Source organism: Gouania willdenowi, chromosome 5 (genome assembly GCF_900634775.1).
Source record: "Gouania willdenowi chromosome 5, fGouWil2.1, whole genome shotgun sequence".
Taxonomy (NCBI): Eukaryota; Metazoa; Chordata; class Actinopteri; order Blenniiformes; family Gobiesocidae; genus Gouania; species Gouania willdenowi.
Window position 1 is genome coordinate 41,957,271 of NC_041048.1, and position 18,383 is coordinate 41,975,653.

General features: G+C 38.1%; 1 protein-coding gene across 2 annotated transcripts; it reads left to right on the forward strand.

The window, feature by feature from the left end:
* Positions 1-829: 829 nt before the first annotated feature.
* Positions 830-18,143, forward strand: LOC114463660 (cas scaffolding protein family member 4-like). Of its 2 annotated transcripts, none has more exons than XM_028447346.1 (7): positions 830-876; positions 6,911-7,303; positions 8,986-9,072; positions 9,146-9,262; positions 10,146-11,384; positions 11,824-11,904; positions 18,055-18,143. In XM_028447346.1, exons 1-7 carry the CDS (start codon positions 874-876, stop codon positions 18,070-18,072), a joined length of 1,938 nt encoding a protein of 645 aa, XP_028303147.1. In that variant the 5' UTR covers positions 830-873; the 3' UTR covers positions 18,073-18,143. The 2 variants fall into 2 exon arrangements, with proteins under 2 accessions (XP_028303147.1, XP_028303146.1); XM_028447345.1 differs by lacking the exon at positions 18,055-18,143 and adding an exon at positions 15,476-15,880.
* The last annotated feature ends 240 nt before the right edge of the window (positions 18,144-18,383 follow it).

Sequence of the window (18,383 nt, forward strand, 5' to 3'; positions counted from 1 at the left end):
GCATATTTTTCAAAAATTAAAAAAAAATAAATAAATTGAGAAAAGGCGCAAAAAATAAAAAAATTAAAAAATTAAAATTGAGTTAATATAGACCCTAAAACTAATGTAAATATAATTCCCGTCCCTAAAATGGGTTAAGAATGTAGAACAATAAAATTGGTGACACCTAGAAATGGAGGTATGGCTATAGTAAGGCATATTTAGAGTTGAGTTAATACCATCATTAGACCCTAAAACTAATGTAAATATAATACAAATACTTACAATGGACTAAGAATGTAGTAAGGCAGAAAAAATTGATGAAAATCAAAAAATTACCCAAAATCGGAGTTAAGGCTGCAGCGAGGCATCATTTTCAAAAATTTCCAAAAAATTGAGATAAGGCACAAAAAAGGGCAAATATTTTCAAACACCTCAAAAGAGAGGAAAGGCTTTAGTAAGCCATAAAAATGAAACTGAGGCGTTTTTATCCCTAACTATAGCCTTCTCTCATAAAAAAAAAAAAATCATTTTCATGCCTTAGACCATTGTGAGACAGGTTAGCTTAACCATTCTGATGATTTGTTGCTGCAAAAGTAATCCTATTTATATGGGGATCATGACTCCAAATGGGGTCCTGACCCCAAGGTTGAGAACGACCTACTTTAGACGTTAGGTGCTGCTAACCCGCCTCCTGCTATGCTCCAGATAGGTGGTCATGGTGGTGCACACTGTGGGGCAAGTGAGCCTTTATTTTTTTCAGCCAATCAGCTGGTAGATGACAGTATTGGCTCCGCCCACAATGTAAAACAGTCTGAGTCAGTGTGTGACAGCTCACACAGAGGAAGGACCTGCACATGGACTGATCTTAGAAACATCTGCTCATATCACATCATGGTGAGTGACACGCGCTTTATTGTGAAAGGACTCACTGATCTAATGACCTTTGACCTGCTGTAACCTGAGAGGACTGATGATGTCACATACAAATCTGAGGCTGAACCCCAGAAACAGGCTGAAGAAGAATTATGACTGTCTCACATGCGTAAAGTAGCACATGCTAAAATAAATAAACATTTAGAAACAAACCATGTTTAAAAAAACACGGGATTTTTTTTTTTTGTTACTTTTGACAAAAGTTACAGCAATGTTTGAGAAATGTGTGACGTTAACTTTACTCGTTAAAATATAATGTCAATGTTAAATATCAAATCTAAATCTAAATGTTAAATAATAAATCTAAATCTAAATGTTAAATTTGAATGTTTCATTCTTCTTTTTCTTCTTTCTTACTTATTGGCGTGTTGGGACCAACTTGAATAGGTGCATATCGTCAGCTATTATACATGTTATCTTTCATTACTTTCAACATAAATGTTCCATTTTAATCTAAATGTTACATTTTAATCTAATTGTTAAATCTAAATGCCAAATGTTTAATCAAAATGTCAAATGTAAATCTTAATCTAAAAGTTAAATCTAAATGTTAATTGTAATTCGTAAATGTTAAATCTAAATGTAAATGTTGAATCCAAATGTAAATGTTAAATCAAAATGTTAAATGTAAATCTTAATCTAAAAGTTAAATCTAAATGTTAAACCTAAATGTTAAATATAATCTAGGTCACTGGTCCCAGTTTAAAAGCCCAGTGTGCGACTCTTTAGAACTAAAAATGTAACTTAAACTAATATCATTCAGTTGGTTTTATTAATGAACCTTAATCATCATCATCATCATCATCATCATCATCATCATCATCATCATTTGATCAGTGAGTGATTGACTGATGTAGAAATGCTACTGGTTTCCAGTTGGAATCTGGTTTTGTGTGTAAAGTTGTGTTAATTTTTTTTGTTTCACGACACAATAATTGATCTGTTCTGTCAAAGAGGAGGTTGTGTGTGTGTGTGTGTGTGTGTGTGTGTGTGTGTGTGTGTGTGTGTGTGTAGCAGATGGAGAAAACATCAGTCTCCACATCTGGAGGGGTTTGTTGTGCGTCTGTTCCTTTAAAACCAGGTTGATCTTCACAGAAACGATGGAGAGAATAATTTAGTTGAAATAAATGTCGGTGGTTCTCACACTGTGGTGCAGAGCTGTCATCTGTGTGATCTATGGTCTGAAACGTGTGGTTTCCGCTCTGTACGTGTGTCTACAGTCACCGCTGTCATTCTGTTGGTCATATTTCTAAACAATGAAAACCTGAGGACCACACACAAGTTCTACCTGGAGGAGTGAAGTTCATTTGTGATTGTTGTCAACTTTAAATGTGACATATTAATAATGTACGGTGTAGGTTTTAGAACCTCATCAGACATCAGATAAACCTCTGTCATTGGTCAGACCAAACGGACTCCTGACTCAGCAAAACCTCCGTCAAAGTCTTCAGACTCAACGGCTTCAAAATGTAAAACGCGATTTTATTTACTAAAAGTTAAAAAATATCAATTTATTTTTTGACTAATAAATACATTAAATGACGTTAAATGAAACGTTGATAAATCCGAATCTTTAAAAAGCAGCACATATTGATGTCATCATGGTTATGTACGGTTTCTTCAAAATAAAACGTCATGTCGTGTTTCTTCTTCTTTCTTGGTAATTGGCGTGTTGTAACCAACTTGATTAGATGCATGTCGCCATATGTCATGTTTTACAGCCTGATGCTGTTTTATTTGAGGCCGTTCAGTTTCATGACTTTTATTTTGAAGGAACCGGAAGTACACATGATGAACTTGAAAAGCCTTTCTTTACTTTTGTTTTTTAAAAGTTCAAATATAATATATATATATATATATATATATATGTATATATATATATATATAATAAAAAACTGCAACAAAAAAAACACAAATCAATAAAAACACAAAAGACTCCAAAGATACACAAAACAGCATCAAAAACACAAAAAATACAGAAGAATGAAGAAAATAACTAAAACACGCAAAATGACGAGAACAACACACATAAGAGTAAAAAATGTACAAAACAGCAAAAAGACAAAAAACAAAGCCACACACAAAAACACACTTCACAGAAGCAAAAATACACAAAACAACAACAATATTCAAAAATGAAGGAAAATAAAGATAGAAACTCTTTGTTGTTTCCCGTGTTAATGCTCTGATTGGTCAATAATTTATGTTGATCATGTGATTGATCAGATCTGATACAATCACATATTTGTGGCTCCGCCCCCTTGTGATGTTACCGCAGCAGTATTTATTTGTAGCATTAAATCCTCACTCACTTTCATTCTGTGAGGCCTGCGTTAGAAACCTTCTGGCTAAAGATGTAGCTTACTGCCACTTCCATCACTGCCTCCAGTGACAGCAGACGTATCCGTCAGTGAGTCAAAGTGGAAACGATGAGTGAGTGAGAGGAAGTGGACACAGGAAACACAATGACTTCTATTCCTTCACTCAGGCTTCAGTTCACGACAAAATACCAACAGTTTGGTCTGAGACGAGCTGAACTAAAACATGATTGTGCTTTAGTTTGTATTTCCTTGAATAACGGACCGACAATATCCAGACAATTAATGACAGATATCAGTCCTCTGCACTTTAAAATTTCCTGATTATTTTTTTTGGTAAATATTTTTGTAATTTAAAAAGAAATGAGTTTCATTTTATTTATGTATTTAGAGGCACTGGGACAATTACATGTGGTCATTTACATCAGTGGTTTTAAACATTTTGAGGCTCCAGTTCCCCTTTTTTCTCTTATTTATCAATCTAAGCCCCCCTTTATCCCACTACATTGTCCTCAGAATACCAATAATAGTGATAATATTTTCACATTTATAATTTTGTAAATATGTGGAATCAAACAGTATTTAGTGCAGGGGTTCACAACCTTTTTTAAATTGTGACCCCATTTTGAAATCAAGAATTTCAGGCGCCTCCAAAGAAACTTTGTTTTCTAGAATCAGTTTTTGATGATGTTAGTTTTACTGCGTTACAAATACAGAGTAGAGTCACGATTAGAGACAGATCACATACTGTATATAGTGCATTTTATTTTAAATACATTTTTATTTTACCCCGAATGGTACACATACCCCCATTTGAGAAACACTAAATTACATTTCTCCTGCGGGCCGTAATGGACGCTCTGAAGGGCCGGATTCGACCTCCAGACCTCAACTTTGACACGTGCTTTAGATGCTTTTTCACACTGTTGGTGCAGGAATCCATGATGAGGTTTGCAAACTGAAAACCAGCTCAGATAGTTGAGTTTTTCTGGCGTGTGTTGTTCTCACCACAGGAAGCTTTAATCGAGCGCCTCACGTCTATAATATGAGCTCCAGTCAAACCAATACTGCAGAGTGTTTAAAGAAAAACACAAAGTGGAAGATGTTGACCTGTGTCCTCCTCCTCCTCCTCTTCCCAGCTTTGATACCGTGGGAAAGTCTGAGCGTCTCATGCTATTCACAGGATGACTTCCTGTTTAAGATCAGGAACATCTTTGTCCTGAAATGTGAATATTTTATGATAGTGTTGGACAGATTAGTTCAGCCGTCACAGGAGCTGTGCTCTGATAGAGTAATGGTTGACACCCGTGACCTGCATCAGGGTCAGGGGGCGGGGTTAAAAGGTCACCATTAACCAGGAATGTATCAGTGGAGAATGCTCCACATGTTCAGGTTAAAGTGATACTCCTTCTAAATGTCTTTATTATAGATCTATGTATAACAAAATACATTACTATGCACCATATTCATCTTATTTCCTTGTGAGCCTGTGTTCCTCCATCTTGAAATCATGTGACTGATGATGTCACACGGCCCCACTGCCTGTAAACATCTCATTGTTTTCTATTGGAGTGAAACATTCAGCCTGATTTATACATTATTTAGGAACTTTTTCAATCACAATAATAACTAGTGCTGCTTTTGGTTGATCTAAAATCCAGGAGAGTAAAGGTCCCTTAGCAGAGCTCTTCTTCTCTGCTTCATTGTCTATTACCAAACCTTCGACTTGGAACTATCGCCCCCTGTAGTCATAGATTTGACTGATTTTATCCGCTTTCAGTGAACAAAATAGCTTTACATTGACATATCTAACTTTTCCTGGTTGTTTTTTAGATCAACCAAAAGCAGCACAAGTTGTTATTTTGACTAAAAAATCTATTAAATGATGTAAAAATCAGGCTGAATGTTTCACTCCAATAGAAAACAATGGATGTTTACAGGCAGTGGGGCCCTGTGACATCATCAATCACATGATTTCAAGATGGAGGAACACAGGCTCTAAAACGGTAAAGTAGTCCATTTTTAAAAGAATATAGTGCATAATAATGTGTTTTATTAGACATAGATCTATTAATAAGGACATTAGGAAGGTTTTAGGACACATTTATAAAAACAGTGGAGGATCCTTTAAATATGGTGTCGCTGCTTTACAGTGAGTCAGCTGGTTTTAACTGGATGCTGTTCAGACTGTTAGTGATGATGTGATTCTAATGTTTAGGGAGAGGCAGACGACAGCTGCAGGTCAGCTGTCCTCTAGGATGTGTGTGTGTGTGTGTGTGTGTGTGTGTGGAAATCCACTGTCAGACGCTGTCACTGCCATCATCATCATCATCACACACACACAAACACACACACACACACTCAACAACAACATCATGGATGTGTTTACGATGAATATGAAAATAGTTGTTGAACATCGGAAAAATTAATCTGACATTTTTCACATGCATGTCTGTAGCGTGACCTCCAGGATTAAAGGGAGTGATACGTGTGTGTGTGTGTGTGTGTATTAATGTGTGTGTGCCTGCTGTTCTCAGACTGATCCACAGGCCTACATCACAACAGGTGCTGGAATACTGGTGTGTGAAAGGGTTCTTTGTTCAGAGGCATGACACACACACACACACACACGTGCGCGTGTGTGTGTGTGTGTCAGTAGGGTTTCAAGGATGGAGAAGCTATTTAAGATTCTGGGATAAAAAAAAAGAAACAGTTATGAGAATTAAAATCTAAAAAGTTGACTGTTGTTGTTTTGTGTTATTTTGTGCACATATGTTGTCGTTTTGTGTAATTTTGTTGTATTTTCTGCATTATTGTGTGATTTTTGCACATCCTCAGGCTGTGGGCGGGGCCATGTCATTTTGCTGCTGTGGTTTCTGAGGTCTGAGTCGTGTATAGATCAATGTGCACAGATGAAAACCACACACAGGAAGCAGGCCTGGTGCCTCACAGATAGGAAGCTTTCAATATTACTCACACGTTTTCATTTGGTCACACAGTGTCGCTGCTCACAAAGCAAATAAGACAAGGTTTTTACTTTTGTATTCAATTCATATCTATAGGAATAAATGCAGAGGTTCATCACCATGACAACAGGAGATGATGATGATGATGATAAATTAAAATCTGAAATGAATGAATTAAAAAAGTTGAGCGATATCTAATGAAATTGTGAAAGGTTTTATAGTAAAGATGATCAACATTTATCACAGGGGGCGGAGCTACAAAGGTGTGATTGTATCTGATCTAATCGATCACATGATCAACATACATGTCTGCATTAGAATAATGACCGATCAGAGCATTAACAGGAAACAACAAAGAGTTTATTTGTTTGTTTTTTTGTAGTTTATTTAACTTTGTTATTTTTGTATTCAGTGTGTGTGTTGTTTTGTTTTATTTAAAGGGGGGGGGGGTATGTTGTGTATTTTTTGTTATTTTTGTGTACTTTTTGTGTTATTTTGTTGTGTTTTATGTATGTTTTTGTTATTTTGTTGTCCTTTTGCTTATTTTGTTTCTGTACTTTTATATGGGTTTTTGTTTTTTTATCCACTTATTTGGGGGATGCACAAAATGAGAGTGAAGGCCGAATGTAACACGTGTCTGTTTTATATGTCTATGATGGATGTGTTTTATATGTAACATCTAACGTATCTATAACACTGTTAAATCTCCAGAACAAGCTGGCTAAGGCGATTTACGACAACACGGCCGACTCTGAGGATGAGCTGGCCTTTAGGAAAGGAGACATCGTCACGGTAACGGACCAGGAAGTGGTTGGCAGCAGTGGTTGGTGGATGTGTTCTCTGTATGGACGACGTGGTCTGGCTCCAGCCAATAGACTCAAGCTCCTGACCCAGTCTGGACTCAGGACCACACCCAGTGTTTCTGCTCAAAAACCCAAAGAAGCTCCACAGAAAGCTGTGGAATGGGTGCAGAACATCTACCAAACCCCATGTGTGCTCAGACCAATCAGTTGCTCTGGTTCCCAGCAAAGGGGCGTGGTCTACACTGTCCCATCCATGCCTACACCTGCTGTGAGAAGTCCAGTTTCACCTGAAGGAACCAAGGTGAGCTAATCCTTCTCTTCCTGCAGGTTCTGGTCATTAGAGCGCGTCGTGCTGGTTAAAGAGCTCCCAGATGGAGAGCAGGGCCTCAGTGGAGGCCCAGGTATGCAGCACCAGGTCTTTATGGGCCTGTAAACGTAGAAACATCAGCCTCAGATGCTTTGAACTACAAACAGCAGCCACGGGGGGCTCAGAAGGACACAAGGTCCACATGTGGACCACATTTCCTGTCCTGCTCCAGGGAAGTCCTGGTCCTTCTGTGCTCACCCCAGGTTGAGGAGCATGCTCTCTATTACAGGGCAGCTTTAACTAATAAATGAATGCACAACAAGCAGAGCTGGGTGATATGGACCAAAAATCATGTCTCTATATTTTTACTCAAAATATATCAATATGTTTAATTCATTAAAGTCCAAACAGAAACACAATTCTTCTTTAAATTTGCCTTTTGAAAAATGCCACACAAGCACCTTTTTGAACAAACAGAGGAGAAAAAGCCAAAAGTAGCTCATATCGTGCAGCGAAACCAGTGGTTCTCAACCTTTTCAGCCCTTTAGAGACCATCAAAATAAAGGTCTTAGAGAGCGGGGACCCTCCAAAATAAAGGTCCCAGAGAGCGGGGACCCTCCAAAATAAAGGTTCCAGAGAGCGGGGACCCTCCAAAATAAAGGTCCTAGAGAGCAGGGACCCCCACTGTAGCTGAAGGTGGTTGAACACAGACATGAACATTGAAGAACAGTCATGTGGAGACAGGACCATCTATAAGGGGGAATAAAGGAGAGATTTTTGGGGTCCATCCATAAAGTCAGTAAAATGATGGTCCATTGTTCTATGAATCTGTGATAACCACATTTATTTATTCATCTGAATAATATCCACTGTTATCCAGGAACGTTTATTATTATTATAGTCATCTTAAAGATGGAAATCCTGGTTTTAATCACTACCAGTGACCAAAAATAATGGAAAAGGTGGTGAAATGAGATTTTAAAAACCACAGAAATTGGTTAAAAGTTATAAATTAAAGTGGATAAAAACAGACAGAAAAAGTGTTAATATTGGAACAATTAGTTTAAACTGGTAAATAATGAACATGACAAATGGTGAATGTGGTTAAATTGGCAAAAATAATCAGAAAATATGGTGAAAAGAGGTGAAAAGTGACAATAATGAGTCAACATATGTGACATTAGGTGTAAAAGTGGTAGAAATGGTTTATAAGTGCTGAACATGTCTAGAGAGTAAAAAAAGGCATTAAAATGTGATGTAGAAGTGTCAGAAATGGGAATAATGGAGCAAAATACATTAAAAGGGGCAAAAAAAGGCAAGAAAAAGTGATGAAAATAGGTTAAAATATGGTGAGTTTGGTGAAGTTGTAGAAAAGTGGTAAAAATAAGCAAAAATGGGCTCAAATTGTTAAAAAAAATGATTGTTAGTTTCTTAAAAGCATCTGGTGACCCCCTCTGAGTGTTTTCTGACCCCAAATTTTATTACAAAAATACGCTATAAAATTAAAATAAATCAATTTAGGCGATATTGTAATTTTCCATATTGCCAAAAAAGAAAAGTCCATATATCTTGAATCTTCATATATTGCGCAGGGCTAATAACGAGGTGGTGCAGGTCTGATCTGTTGTTAGCATTAGCATTAGCTCATTATTCCTGTCTGTCTGCTTCGTTCACAGCCACCTTCGATTCTCAAACCAGTCCCTGGTCCTAAAGGAGAACTGTACGACATCCCCTCCCAAAGCAGACGAGCCTCCCTTTATGCTGTGAGCACATGCAAACCCCACACTCACCCACATTTACATTGTTTCACTGAGTTTGGGTGTTTGGCGTTCATAGGAGTCCACGACGCCACGATGGTTGTCAAGGAAGACCTCACTGGTTCCCATTTCAGAGCTGGAAAACTCTTTTACTGCTGCAGAAAGACGAAGACGTTTCTGTCCACAGGAGACACTGGTAAGTTATGGAAATATTATTTATTTATTATTAAGTCATATAATGGTTTGGGTCATTTCATGATATTTCAACAAAATATCCAATATGCTCATATGATATGGATAATGGGGGGTGTGACCTTATTTTTCTTCCATTTTCATCTTCCAATATGTCTGTAACTCCATCACATATAAAGGTAAATATGGTATAGTAATAAGCTCCACCCACTCTCTCAGAATATAGAAATAGATCTGCTATACATCATATCTGGTGGACATGTCAGCTCCTCTAAATAGTCACTAAGTCAGTGTGTGTTTGGGTCTGGAACATGTTCAGTAAACTACTTAGCATATGTCTCAGCTCCCTGTAATGTGATCAGCTTAGAGCTATGAACATAGACTGTTCACATCACTAATGATTAGTCACAGATATACATTGGTTCTAGACTCACACGCTCTGCATATACAGTATTAACATATACTTTTAATTTTACTATTTTCATTGGTCCATAACTGTATGTTGGAATGTAAGAAAAAATCTGATCTGTTTTATTTACAGTATAAATGTTACTCTTTATTGGGATATAAAACTATTTTTCTTTATGTTATTTCTTTATTTTGGACCCAAACTCTGGGTTAATATTGAAAATTATTTACATGAGGTTATTGTAGCTTAGCTCTGTGTCTAATAAACATTTATTGTTTTTTAGTTTCTCACTAGTAACATAAACAATATTAAAACCAATGCATCACAAAAACACAATTCTGTTTTTATTGATAATTGTTTGTACTTATTTTTGTCATTTTGTCTTTATTTTGGAATTGAATTATCAGATTCAAATGTTTGCCTTTCTTTTCTTTGTTTCTCCATCTGAACTTGTTCCCCATGTTCCGCTGCCCCCCAGGTGTACTCAGTACCCTCACCACCACTGGCTCCCGACCCAAACTACGACTTCCCAGTGCCGTCGGATGCAGAATCCCAACAGAAGAAGAAGGCGGACGGATACAGAACTCTTCCCAACCCACGCAAACCCCAGTGGATCTACGATGTTCCCTTAGGTCCAGACAAACCCAGTCCATCCCATGGGTTCGGTAGTAACGCTCTGCACGAGGATGACGTCACCGCGTCGCTCTACGATACTCTACCAAAGCGTGTTTTACCCGTTAAGGAAAACATTCCATCGTCTTCCCTTTACGATACACCAAAACCAAGTTCACCAGAAAACCAAAGAGTTCCAGTTGATGTTCCAACCACAGAGAACCCCATTCCTGGAGCTGTTAGCGCAGTTAGCGCAGTTAGCATTGGTCATAAACTATTAGAGGGTTGGGGCAAGTCGCGAGATACTTGTGCACTTTCAAAGCATACGAGGATGCGTCTAACGAGCGCGTCGTTCCGTGAACCTTCAGGAAGATGTGAGTCTGTACAGGAAGATGAACGAGGTAAAGTCTCCAACCAATCCAAGGCTGGAGGTCAGAGTATTAGCTCCTCCTCCAGCACCTGTGACTCCCTGGCCCTGAGTTCTTCATCTCCTGAGCCCATGCATGAGGTGACCCTCAGTCTGGAGGAAACCTGCCGTAAACTGGTCCACTTCCAGGACTCCGTCTGTGGGGCGGTTCCTCACCTCATGGACTACGTCAGCAGCAACTGGAGGTGCCGAGAACACCTGGAGAAACACCTGGAGGAGATCAAAGAGTCGGCCAAGGAGGTCACACGCTCTCTGACGTGCTTCCTACAGTTCGCCCTCAACGTGAAGGGCAACGCTCGCCGTTTGACGGACGGGAACCTTCAGGCCAGACTTTACAAACAGTTCTCAGTTGTAGAGAACTCGGGTTTGATCCTACAACAAACCGTGGTGAATCTGAACACGGCGGGATGGCCTCTGCACACGCTCAGTCAAGACCCGGGTCAGGCCCAGTCACCGGACCAGCTGGAACGCTTCGTCATGGTGGCACGCACGGTTCCTGAAGACGTCAAACGACTGGTTTCCATCATCAACGCCAACGCTAGACTTCTGTTCAGAACCCAGCAGAAAGATCTGGATTCTGTGGAGTCAACGAGCCTTGAGGAGATGAAGAAGAACCACCAAGAGGCAGAACAAGAAGAAGAGTCAGTGGAGGACAACAATGACTATGTAGAGTTACAGGTGAAAACTTTTATTCTTCATCTTATTCCCATTAGAATAATAACTCTAGAGCAGAGATGGAAACTTCTATCACAGTGAGAGCCACATCATCAACATTCATATCAGCATTTAGAAGAATGGCTGATCTGAGCCTTAATACAGGAATCTACAACCGTTTTGGTCTTTGAAGTCCTTTTGTGTGTTTTCTGAATCTTTTTATGCTTTTGTTGTTACTTTATGTACTTTTGACATTTTGTGCGTTTGCTGTTGTTTTCTGTGTTTCTGGAGTTTTGTGTGTTATGTTAAAATTCATATAACTTTCAACTTCATGAATTACAATTTTGTTTTAGGGGGCGCACAATATTAGACTGAGGGACGCCAGTTGCCTATGTCTGAGCTACAGGGAAGAACCTTGATTAAATTAATTCTTTTGATTAATTCTTTCTTTGACTTTTTTCAGAACAAAGATGAAGAAAAACATCGGAAAGAAACGCAGGAAGAATGTAAAGAAACTGTGAATTTAGAGAACCACCCAATACCAGTGAGTACAGCTTTGTTTACTGGTTCACCAGTACCAGTACCAGTACCTGTACCTGTACCTGTACAGGTACTGGTACTGGTACAGGTACCTGTACAGGTACCTGTACAGGTACATAGAGGGTTTATTGATAGATGGAGTTCACTGTGTAGCCAGGTCTCACTGGGGATCATCAACCTGTCACATAAATTAATCTAACTATTGTTATTGTTTTGTGTGTGCATCACATTTTACTTTGTTTGTGCTGCTTGGAACAAATGTCAAACTGAAGTATTTAAAGTGTGTCAGTAAGTACACCCCCAGGTGCTAACGTATCGCTATCGGTCCATATCGGCATATTGGATATCAGCAAAAGGCTATTTATTTAATTTTATTTAAGTAGGGACAGTACATACCAATGAACATTCAACAAATGTAACTATGTGAGATTATAGCCAAAGGCTTATTTCCATATGTTGTCTCTAAACAGGCTGATGTAAAAACGTTCACACTTAACAATAAAACCAGGCAAGACACAAAACAATATACAAAAGGATTACATACAAGACAAGGAATATAGAGATCATAAAATACAGTAACTTTACATTTAAATTGAACATTTCTACCAAAACATGAAAGTCAGAGGATAAATAACTTCCAATGAGTTTGAAATTTATTCCAATCAACATGGAAACAAATCAGAACATGTGTTGGCGCACACAGAATGACGGATTATGTAACGTGACAGTTTCACAACCCCCGGACCAGGGGTTCTCAACCTTGGGGTCTTGAGACACTGGGAGGGGGTCACCAGATGCCTTTAGGATATTTTTTTCAAACAGTTTGAGCCCATTTTTGCTTATTTTTACCCTTTTTCTGCAACTACATCAAACTCACTATATTTTAACCTATTTTCATCATTTTTTCTTTCCATATTTTTGCTCCTTTTAATGTATTTTTGCTACATTTCTCTCATTTCTGACACTTCTACATCACATTTCAATGTCTTTTCTGCACATATTTTCTCCACTTTCCAGACATGTTCAGCACTTATAAACCATTTCTACCACTTTTACACCTAATGTCACATATGTTGACTTATTGTCATTTTTAAGCTCTTTTCACCAGATTTAATGTTTTTTCTGCCACTTTTAAGCAATTAATGACATTTTTTGAATCTGTAGTTTTTAAAATCTCATTTCACCTCCTTTTCCACCATTTTTGGTCACTTTGAACCATTTTATTAGTGATTAAAACCAGGATTTCCATCTTTAAGATGACTATAATAATAATAATAATAATAAACGTTCCTGGATAACAGTGGATATTATTCAAGGCAAGGCAAGGCAAGGCAAATTTATTTATATAGCGCATTTCATACTCAAGGCAACTCAATGTGCTTTACATGATAAAACATTCAATTGTTTAAAATCAATAAGAACATTTAAATCAATAAGAACATTTAAAATCATCAGTAAAATCAATTAAAATCATCAGTAAAATCATCATTACATCAACAACATGACAAAAAATCTCTCTCTCAATCATATGCAGTAGAGAAAAAAAGTGCCTTTAACTTTGATTTAAAAATGTTCACATGTGATGCTGACTTCAGCTCCGCTGGCAGTTTGTTCCACTTCTTTGCAGCATAACAACTAAAAGCAGCATCACCATGTTTACTGTGAACTCTGGGCTCCACTATCTGACCTGTGTCCATAGATCTGAGAGACCTGCTGGGTTCATACCTGACTAACATGTCACTGATGTATTCTGGACCAAACCCATTCACAGATTTATACACCAGCAGCAGAACTTTAAAGTCTATTCTGAGGCTGACTGGGAGCCAGTGTAAAGACTTTAAAACTGGAGTAATGTGCTCTGACCTCTTTGTTCTGGTTAAGACCCGAGCTGCAGCGTTCTGAACCAGCTGTAGCTGTTTGATGCTCTTTTGGGGGATTCCTGTCAGAAGACCATTACAATAGTCCAGTCTGCTGGAGATAAAAGCATGGACCAGTTTCTCCTGGTCTTTCTGAGCCATTAAACCTTTCACTCTGGAGATGTTCTTTAGATGGTAGAAGGCTGTTTTTGTGATAGATTTGATCTGATGCTGAATGTAAGATCTGAGTCAATCAGAACACCAAGGTTTTTGACTTGGTCTTTATCTTCTAAAGATCCAGACTCAGATACTTGCTGACAGCAGTCCTCTTTTCCTTGTTACCAAAGACAATCACCTCCGTCTTGTCATGGTTTAGTTGAAGGAAGTTTTCACTCATCCAGCAGTTTACTTTTTCTAAACAGTCACACAACACCTTCAAAGTTTCCAATGCTTACAAAATAGCTTCGCTCCTCCAAGTATGACTTAAACCATTGCATTACTTTTCCATTTAGTCCAACCCATGTTTGCAATCTGTGCAACAAAATTGTATGATCTACAGTGTCAAATGCAGACTTAGATCCAACAGAATGAGAACAGATACTTTTCCTGAATCAGTGTTCAACCTTATGTCATTGATCACTTTGATCAGATCAGTTTCAGTGCTGTGATGAGAACGAAAACCTGACTGAAATTTATCAAATATTTTGTTGAATGTTAAAAATTGACTCAGTTGGTTGAAGACCACCTTCTCAATGATCTTGGCCATGAATGGAAGGTTCTGATTGGTCTATAGTTAGCCAGTATAGAGACATCCAGTGTTCTCTTTTTAACAGAGGTTTCACAGCAGCTACTTTCAGGGATTTTGGTACGGTGCCTGATTGGAATGATCAGTTAATTATCTGACACTAATCAGTGACAATTGACTTTACAACAGTTTTAAAGAAGTTTGAGGGTTTTGTGTCAAGGCAACACGTTGATGGATTCAGCTGCTGAACAGTTTCCTCTATTGTTTTTGGGTTCACTGTAATAAACTCTAACATTGTAGTTGACTCCTCCCTCAGTGGTTGAAGCTGTTCAAGCTTTTTGTGATTTTGCTGGTTTGTTCTGATGTTTGACCTTATTGATTGTATTTTTTCATTGAAATATACAGCAAATTCATTGAATATTCAGATGAATAAATAAATGTGGTTATCACAGATTCATAGAACAATAGACCATCATTTTACTGACTTTATGGATGGACCCCAAAAATCTCTCCTTCATTCCCCCTTATAGATGGTCCTGTCTCCACATGACTGTTCTTCAATGTTCATGTCTGTGTTCAACCACCTTCAGCTACAGTGGGGGTCCCTGCTCTATGGGACCTTTATTTTGGAGGGTCCCCTCTGGAACCTTTATTTTGGAGGGTCCCCACTCTCTGGAACCTTTATTTTGGAGGGTCCCCGCTCTCTGGAACCTTTATTTTGGAGGGTCCCCGCTCACTGGAACCTTTATTTTGGAGGGTCCCCGCTCTCTGGAACCTTTATTTTGGAGGGTCCCCGCTCCCTGGAACCTTTATTTTAGAGGGTCCCCGCTCTCTGGGACCTTTATTTTGTATTGTGGGGTCGTGGGCTGAACAGGTTGAGAACCCCTGCCCTGGACGGTTAGAACTCCACAGGAATCATTAGAACCTCAAATAATTGACATGAACGTATTTCTTCTTCCTCTTCTTCTTCTCAGACTGAAACCAAAGAGTGTGAGGGTGCTGAGGAGTACGGCCTCTCTGAACACTGTCGTCTGTACTTCGGGGCTCTGCAGAAGGCCATCAGGGCGTTTGTGAGCAGTCTACAGGGAGACCAACCTCCAGAGAAGTTCATCTCCCAGAGTAAGCTGGTGATCATGGTGGGTCAGAGGCTGGTGGAGACGCTGTGTAGACGGCGTTCAGGATCCAACCAGAGCCTCCTGTACAGGAGCAGTCACCTGTGTGCGCTCCTCAAACAGCTGGCCGTGTCCACCAAAAAGGCCGCGCTGCGATTCCCAGACCAGCAGGCTCTGCACGAGGCTGTGGAGTTTGCTAAGGAACTATCTCAGAAAGCTCAGCACTTCAGGCTCTCACTGGAGATTTAAACCAACAACTCTGTCTGACATCACAGCAACGTGGACTAAAAACTGCTGAGTCACTATATCAGCTGCTCATTCTGCTTAATGCTGCAGTGCTGAGGCCAGGGTTGGAATCAATTACAGTTGTAGTTGCATAATTGATCATTAATTATAATTATGGCTTAATTATAATTGTAATTTCTGTTGTAATTGCAATTAATTTGTAATTGAGTTCAGGTAATTGACTTTGTAATTGTAATTGCCATGAAAATTCTATAAAAATTGTGAATTCTAACTCAAAACTGGTGAACCATGTTACAGTTCTATGAACAGTTCTACACATATGTAGTTGATGAATAAAATATGTATTAAATCAAGTGTTATAATGACACATCAAAGGCACAGACGCCCACATCAAAAATATTACATTTTCATATCAACGTTCTTTTACAAATATTTTCATTGATTAGAATGCCCAACAAGGAAACCAATAGATAGGAATAAATGATTGTTTTTAGTGTATTTTACAGCTGATGTAGGACCAGTTAGCATTAGAGATGCTAACAGAAAGCTAACACAAGACAAAGGTTAACTTTTATTTGGTTATTTATGAAAAAATTGAGAACGTAATTGTAATTGACTTCCTGGGGATAAGAAAATATTGTCATTTAATTGTCATTGGAAAAAATGCTGGTCACTGAAATTGTAATTGAATTGTAATTAAACACAGGTAGTTGAAAACATAATTGTAACTGAAAAATGTAACTGACCCCAACCCTGGCTGAGGCAAACATTACTGTCCTTTTTTAATTGTTTTGTCCTTTTTTGTCGTATGTTACTGTTTGTTACGTTTCAATCCTGCAACTTGACGTCTTTAGAGATCTGCTGAGCAAACAATTCTGTAGTTACAGTTACATTAAACATGTTTCATAAAAATACTACTGAGTCAGCATTGCTAAAACAAACACAGCTTGTACTCACGCACAATTACTATAACAATAAATTGCACTCTTCATATTTCCCTTTGTCATGTCTATCTTTGACTTTTCCTTAAAATTCTTCTTCATATTCTTGAGTAAATACATGAAGGTGTTAAACTCATTTTAGTTCAGGGGCCAAATACGGAGCAGCTTGATCTCAAGTGGGAAACAAGTCATTTCAACATTATTTCACCCGAGTTTACACTTCTACGTCTACATAAAACACTAAATATGTATGAAAACCAACATATCCAAGCAATAAGTGACAGATATTAGTCCCAACAGGATCTACACTTCACATTTCCTAGATTTTCTGACCAATGAATACTAAATTAAGGAAAATGTTACGTAATAATTTGAGGAAAATTGAAAGATTTTGAAAGAATTTAGATTTTTTTTTTCTACCAGTTTCAATACTTGTTAGAAACATTAATTAGTATCTTCGTTCTTAGAGTCTGAACAGTCAGTAACAAACAGACTCCACTGTGATGTAAAAGTCATTTAAATGATTTTCAATGATTATATAATGACTTAAATTGTGAGGAAGAGTGGGAACACAATGGTGGACTTTAAAACAGCTTAGTTTGATAAGTTTAATACTTAGTATAAAAGAAGTGTAAAAGTATTAAAAAGTAAAGCTTCACTTAAAATGAGCTATTTCAACCTAGTTTGCAAAGTATGTTAGACGTAGACAATATTCATCAATAAGTGACAGATTTCAGTCCATGCGAGAGCTTTACTTCAATTTTGTGACCAAATTTTATAAATTTGAGAAATTTTGCTGAACAATTTGAGGAAAATTGCAGGATTTAAAAGAAAAAATTTCAATGAAAAATATCTGCCATCATATGATGATATAATCATTGGAAAACTGTGAGAATATCTGCAAATAATATCATTACATTTTTGTATCCGGAGGGTGTGAAATATTTACAACTGAATTAGATGGTGATTTACACAATGATTCATGTTTCAGTCATTTTTACTTTCTCCTGTGAGACATTGGATGAAATAATTAGTTTAAAAATAAAAGGGTTGAAATTGTTGAGAAAATATTCTTAGTTTTTTTTGAAGGCATCTGGCGACCCCCTCCCAGTGTCTCGCGACCCAAACTGGGGTCCTGACTACAAGGTTGAGAACCCCTGGTCTATGTGATCATATGTTTTTTTATTTTATAAATTGTTAATTTGATGCTTATAGGAAAGATTTGCACTGATTTCCAATCCTCCATGTTTACAGATTTTGGGTAAAAAGTAGAAGTGAAAAGCTCGAGCGTTGCAACATCATCATCCTCAGTGTGTCACAGTCACATGATGATCACATAAACCCCCACACTGTTGATTTCACTTCACTACTGTATGTCACTGGCTTTACTCTAGGAGTTCTCTATAGTGTAGCAGCTTTAATTTGACCTTAAGTTTCACTAGTTTATGTCTCTGTTCATGGGGGGTCAGGAGTTCTTTCAGGGGTCCTGTGTGTGCGTGTGTAAATGTGCTGAGTCAGCTCTCCTTCCTTTGGTCCCTCAAACAGCTCATTATAGGAGCTGATCACAGGCTCCCTGCTGTGTG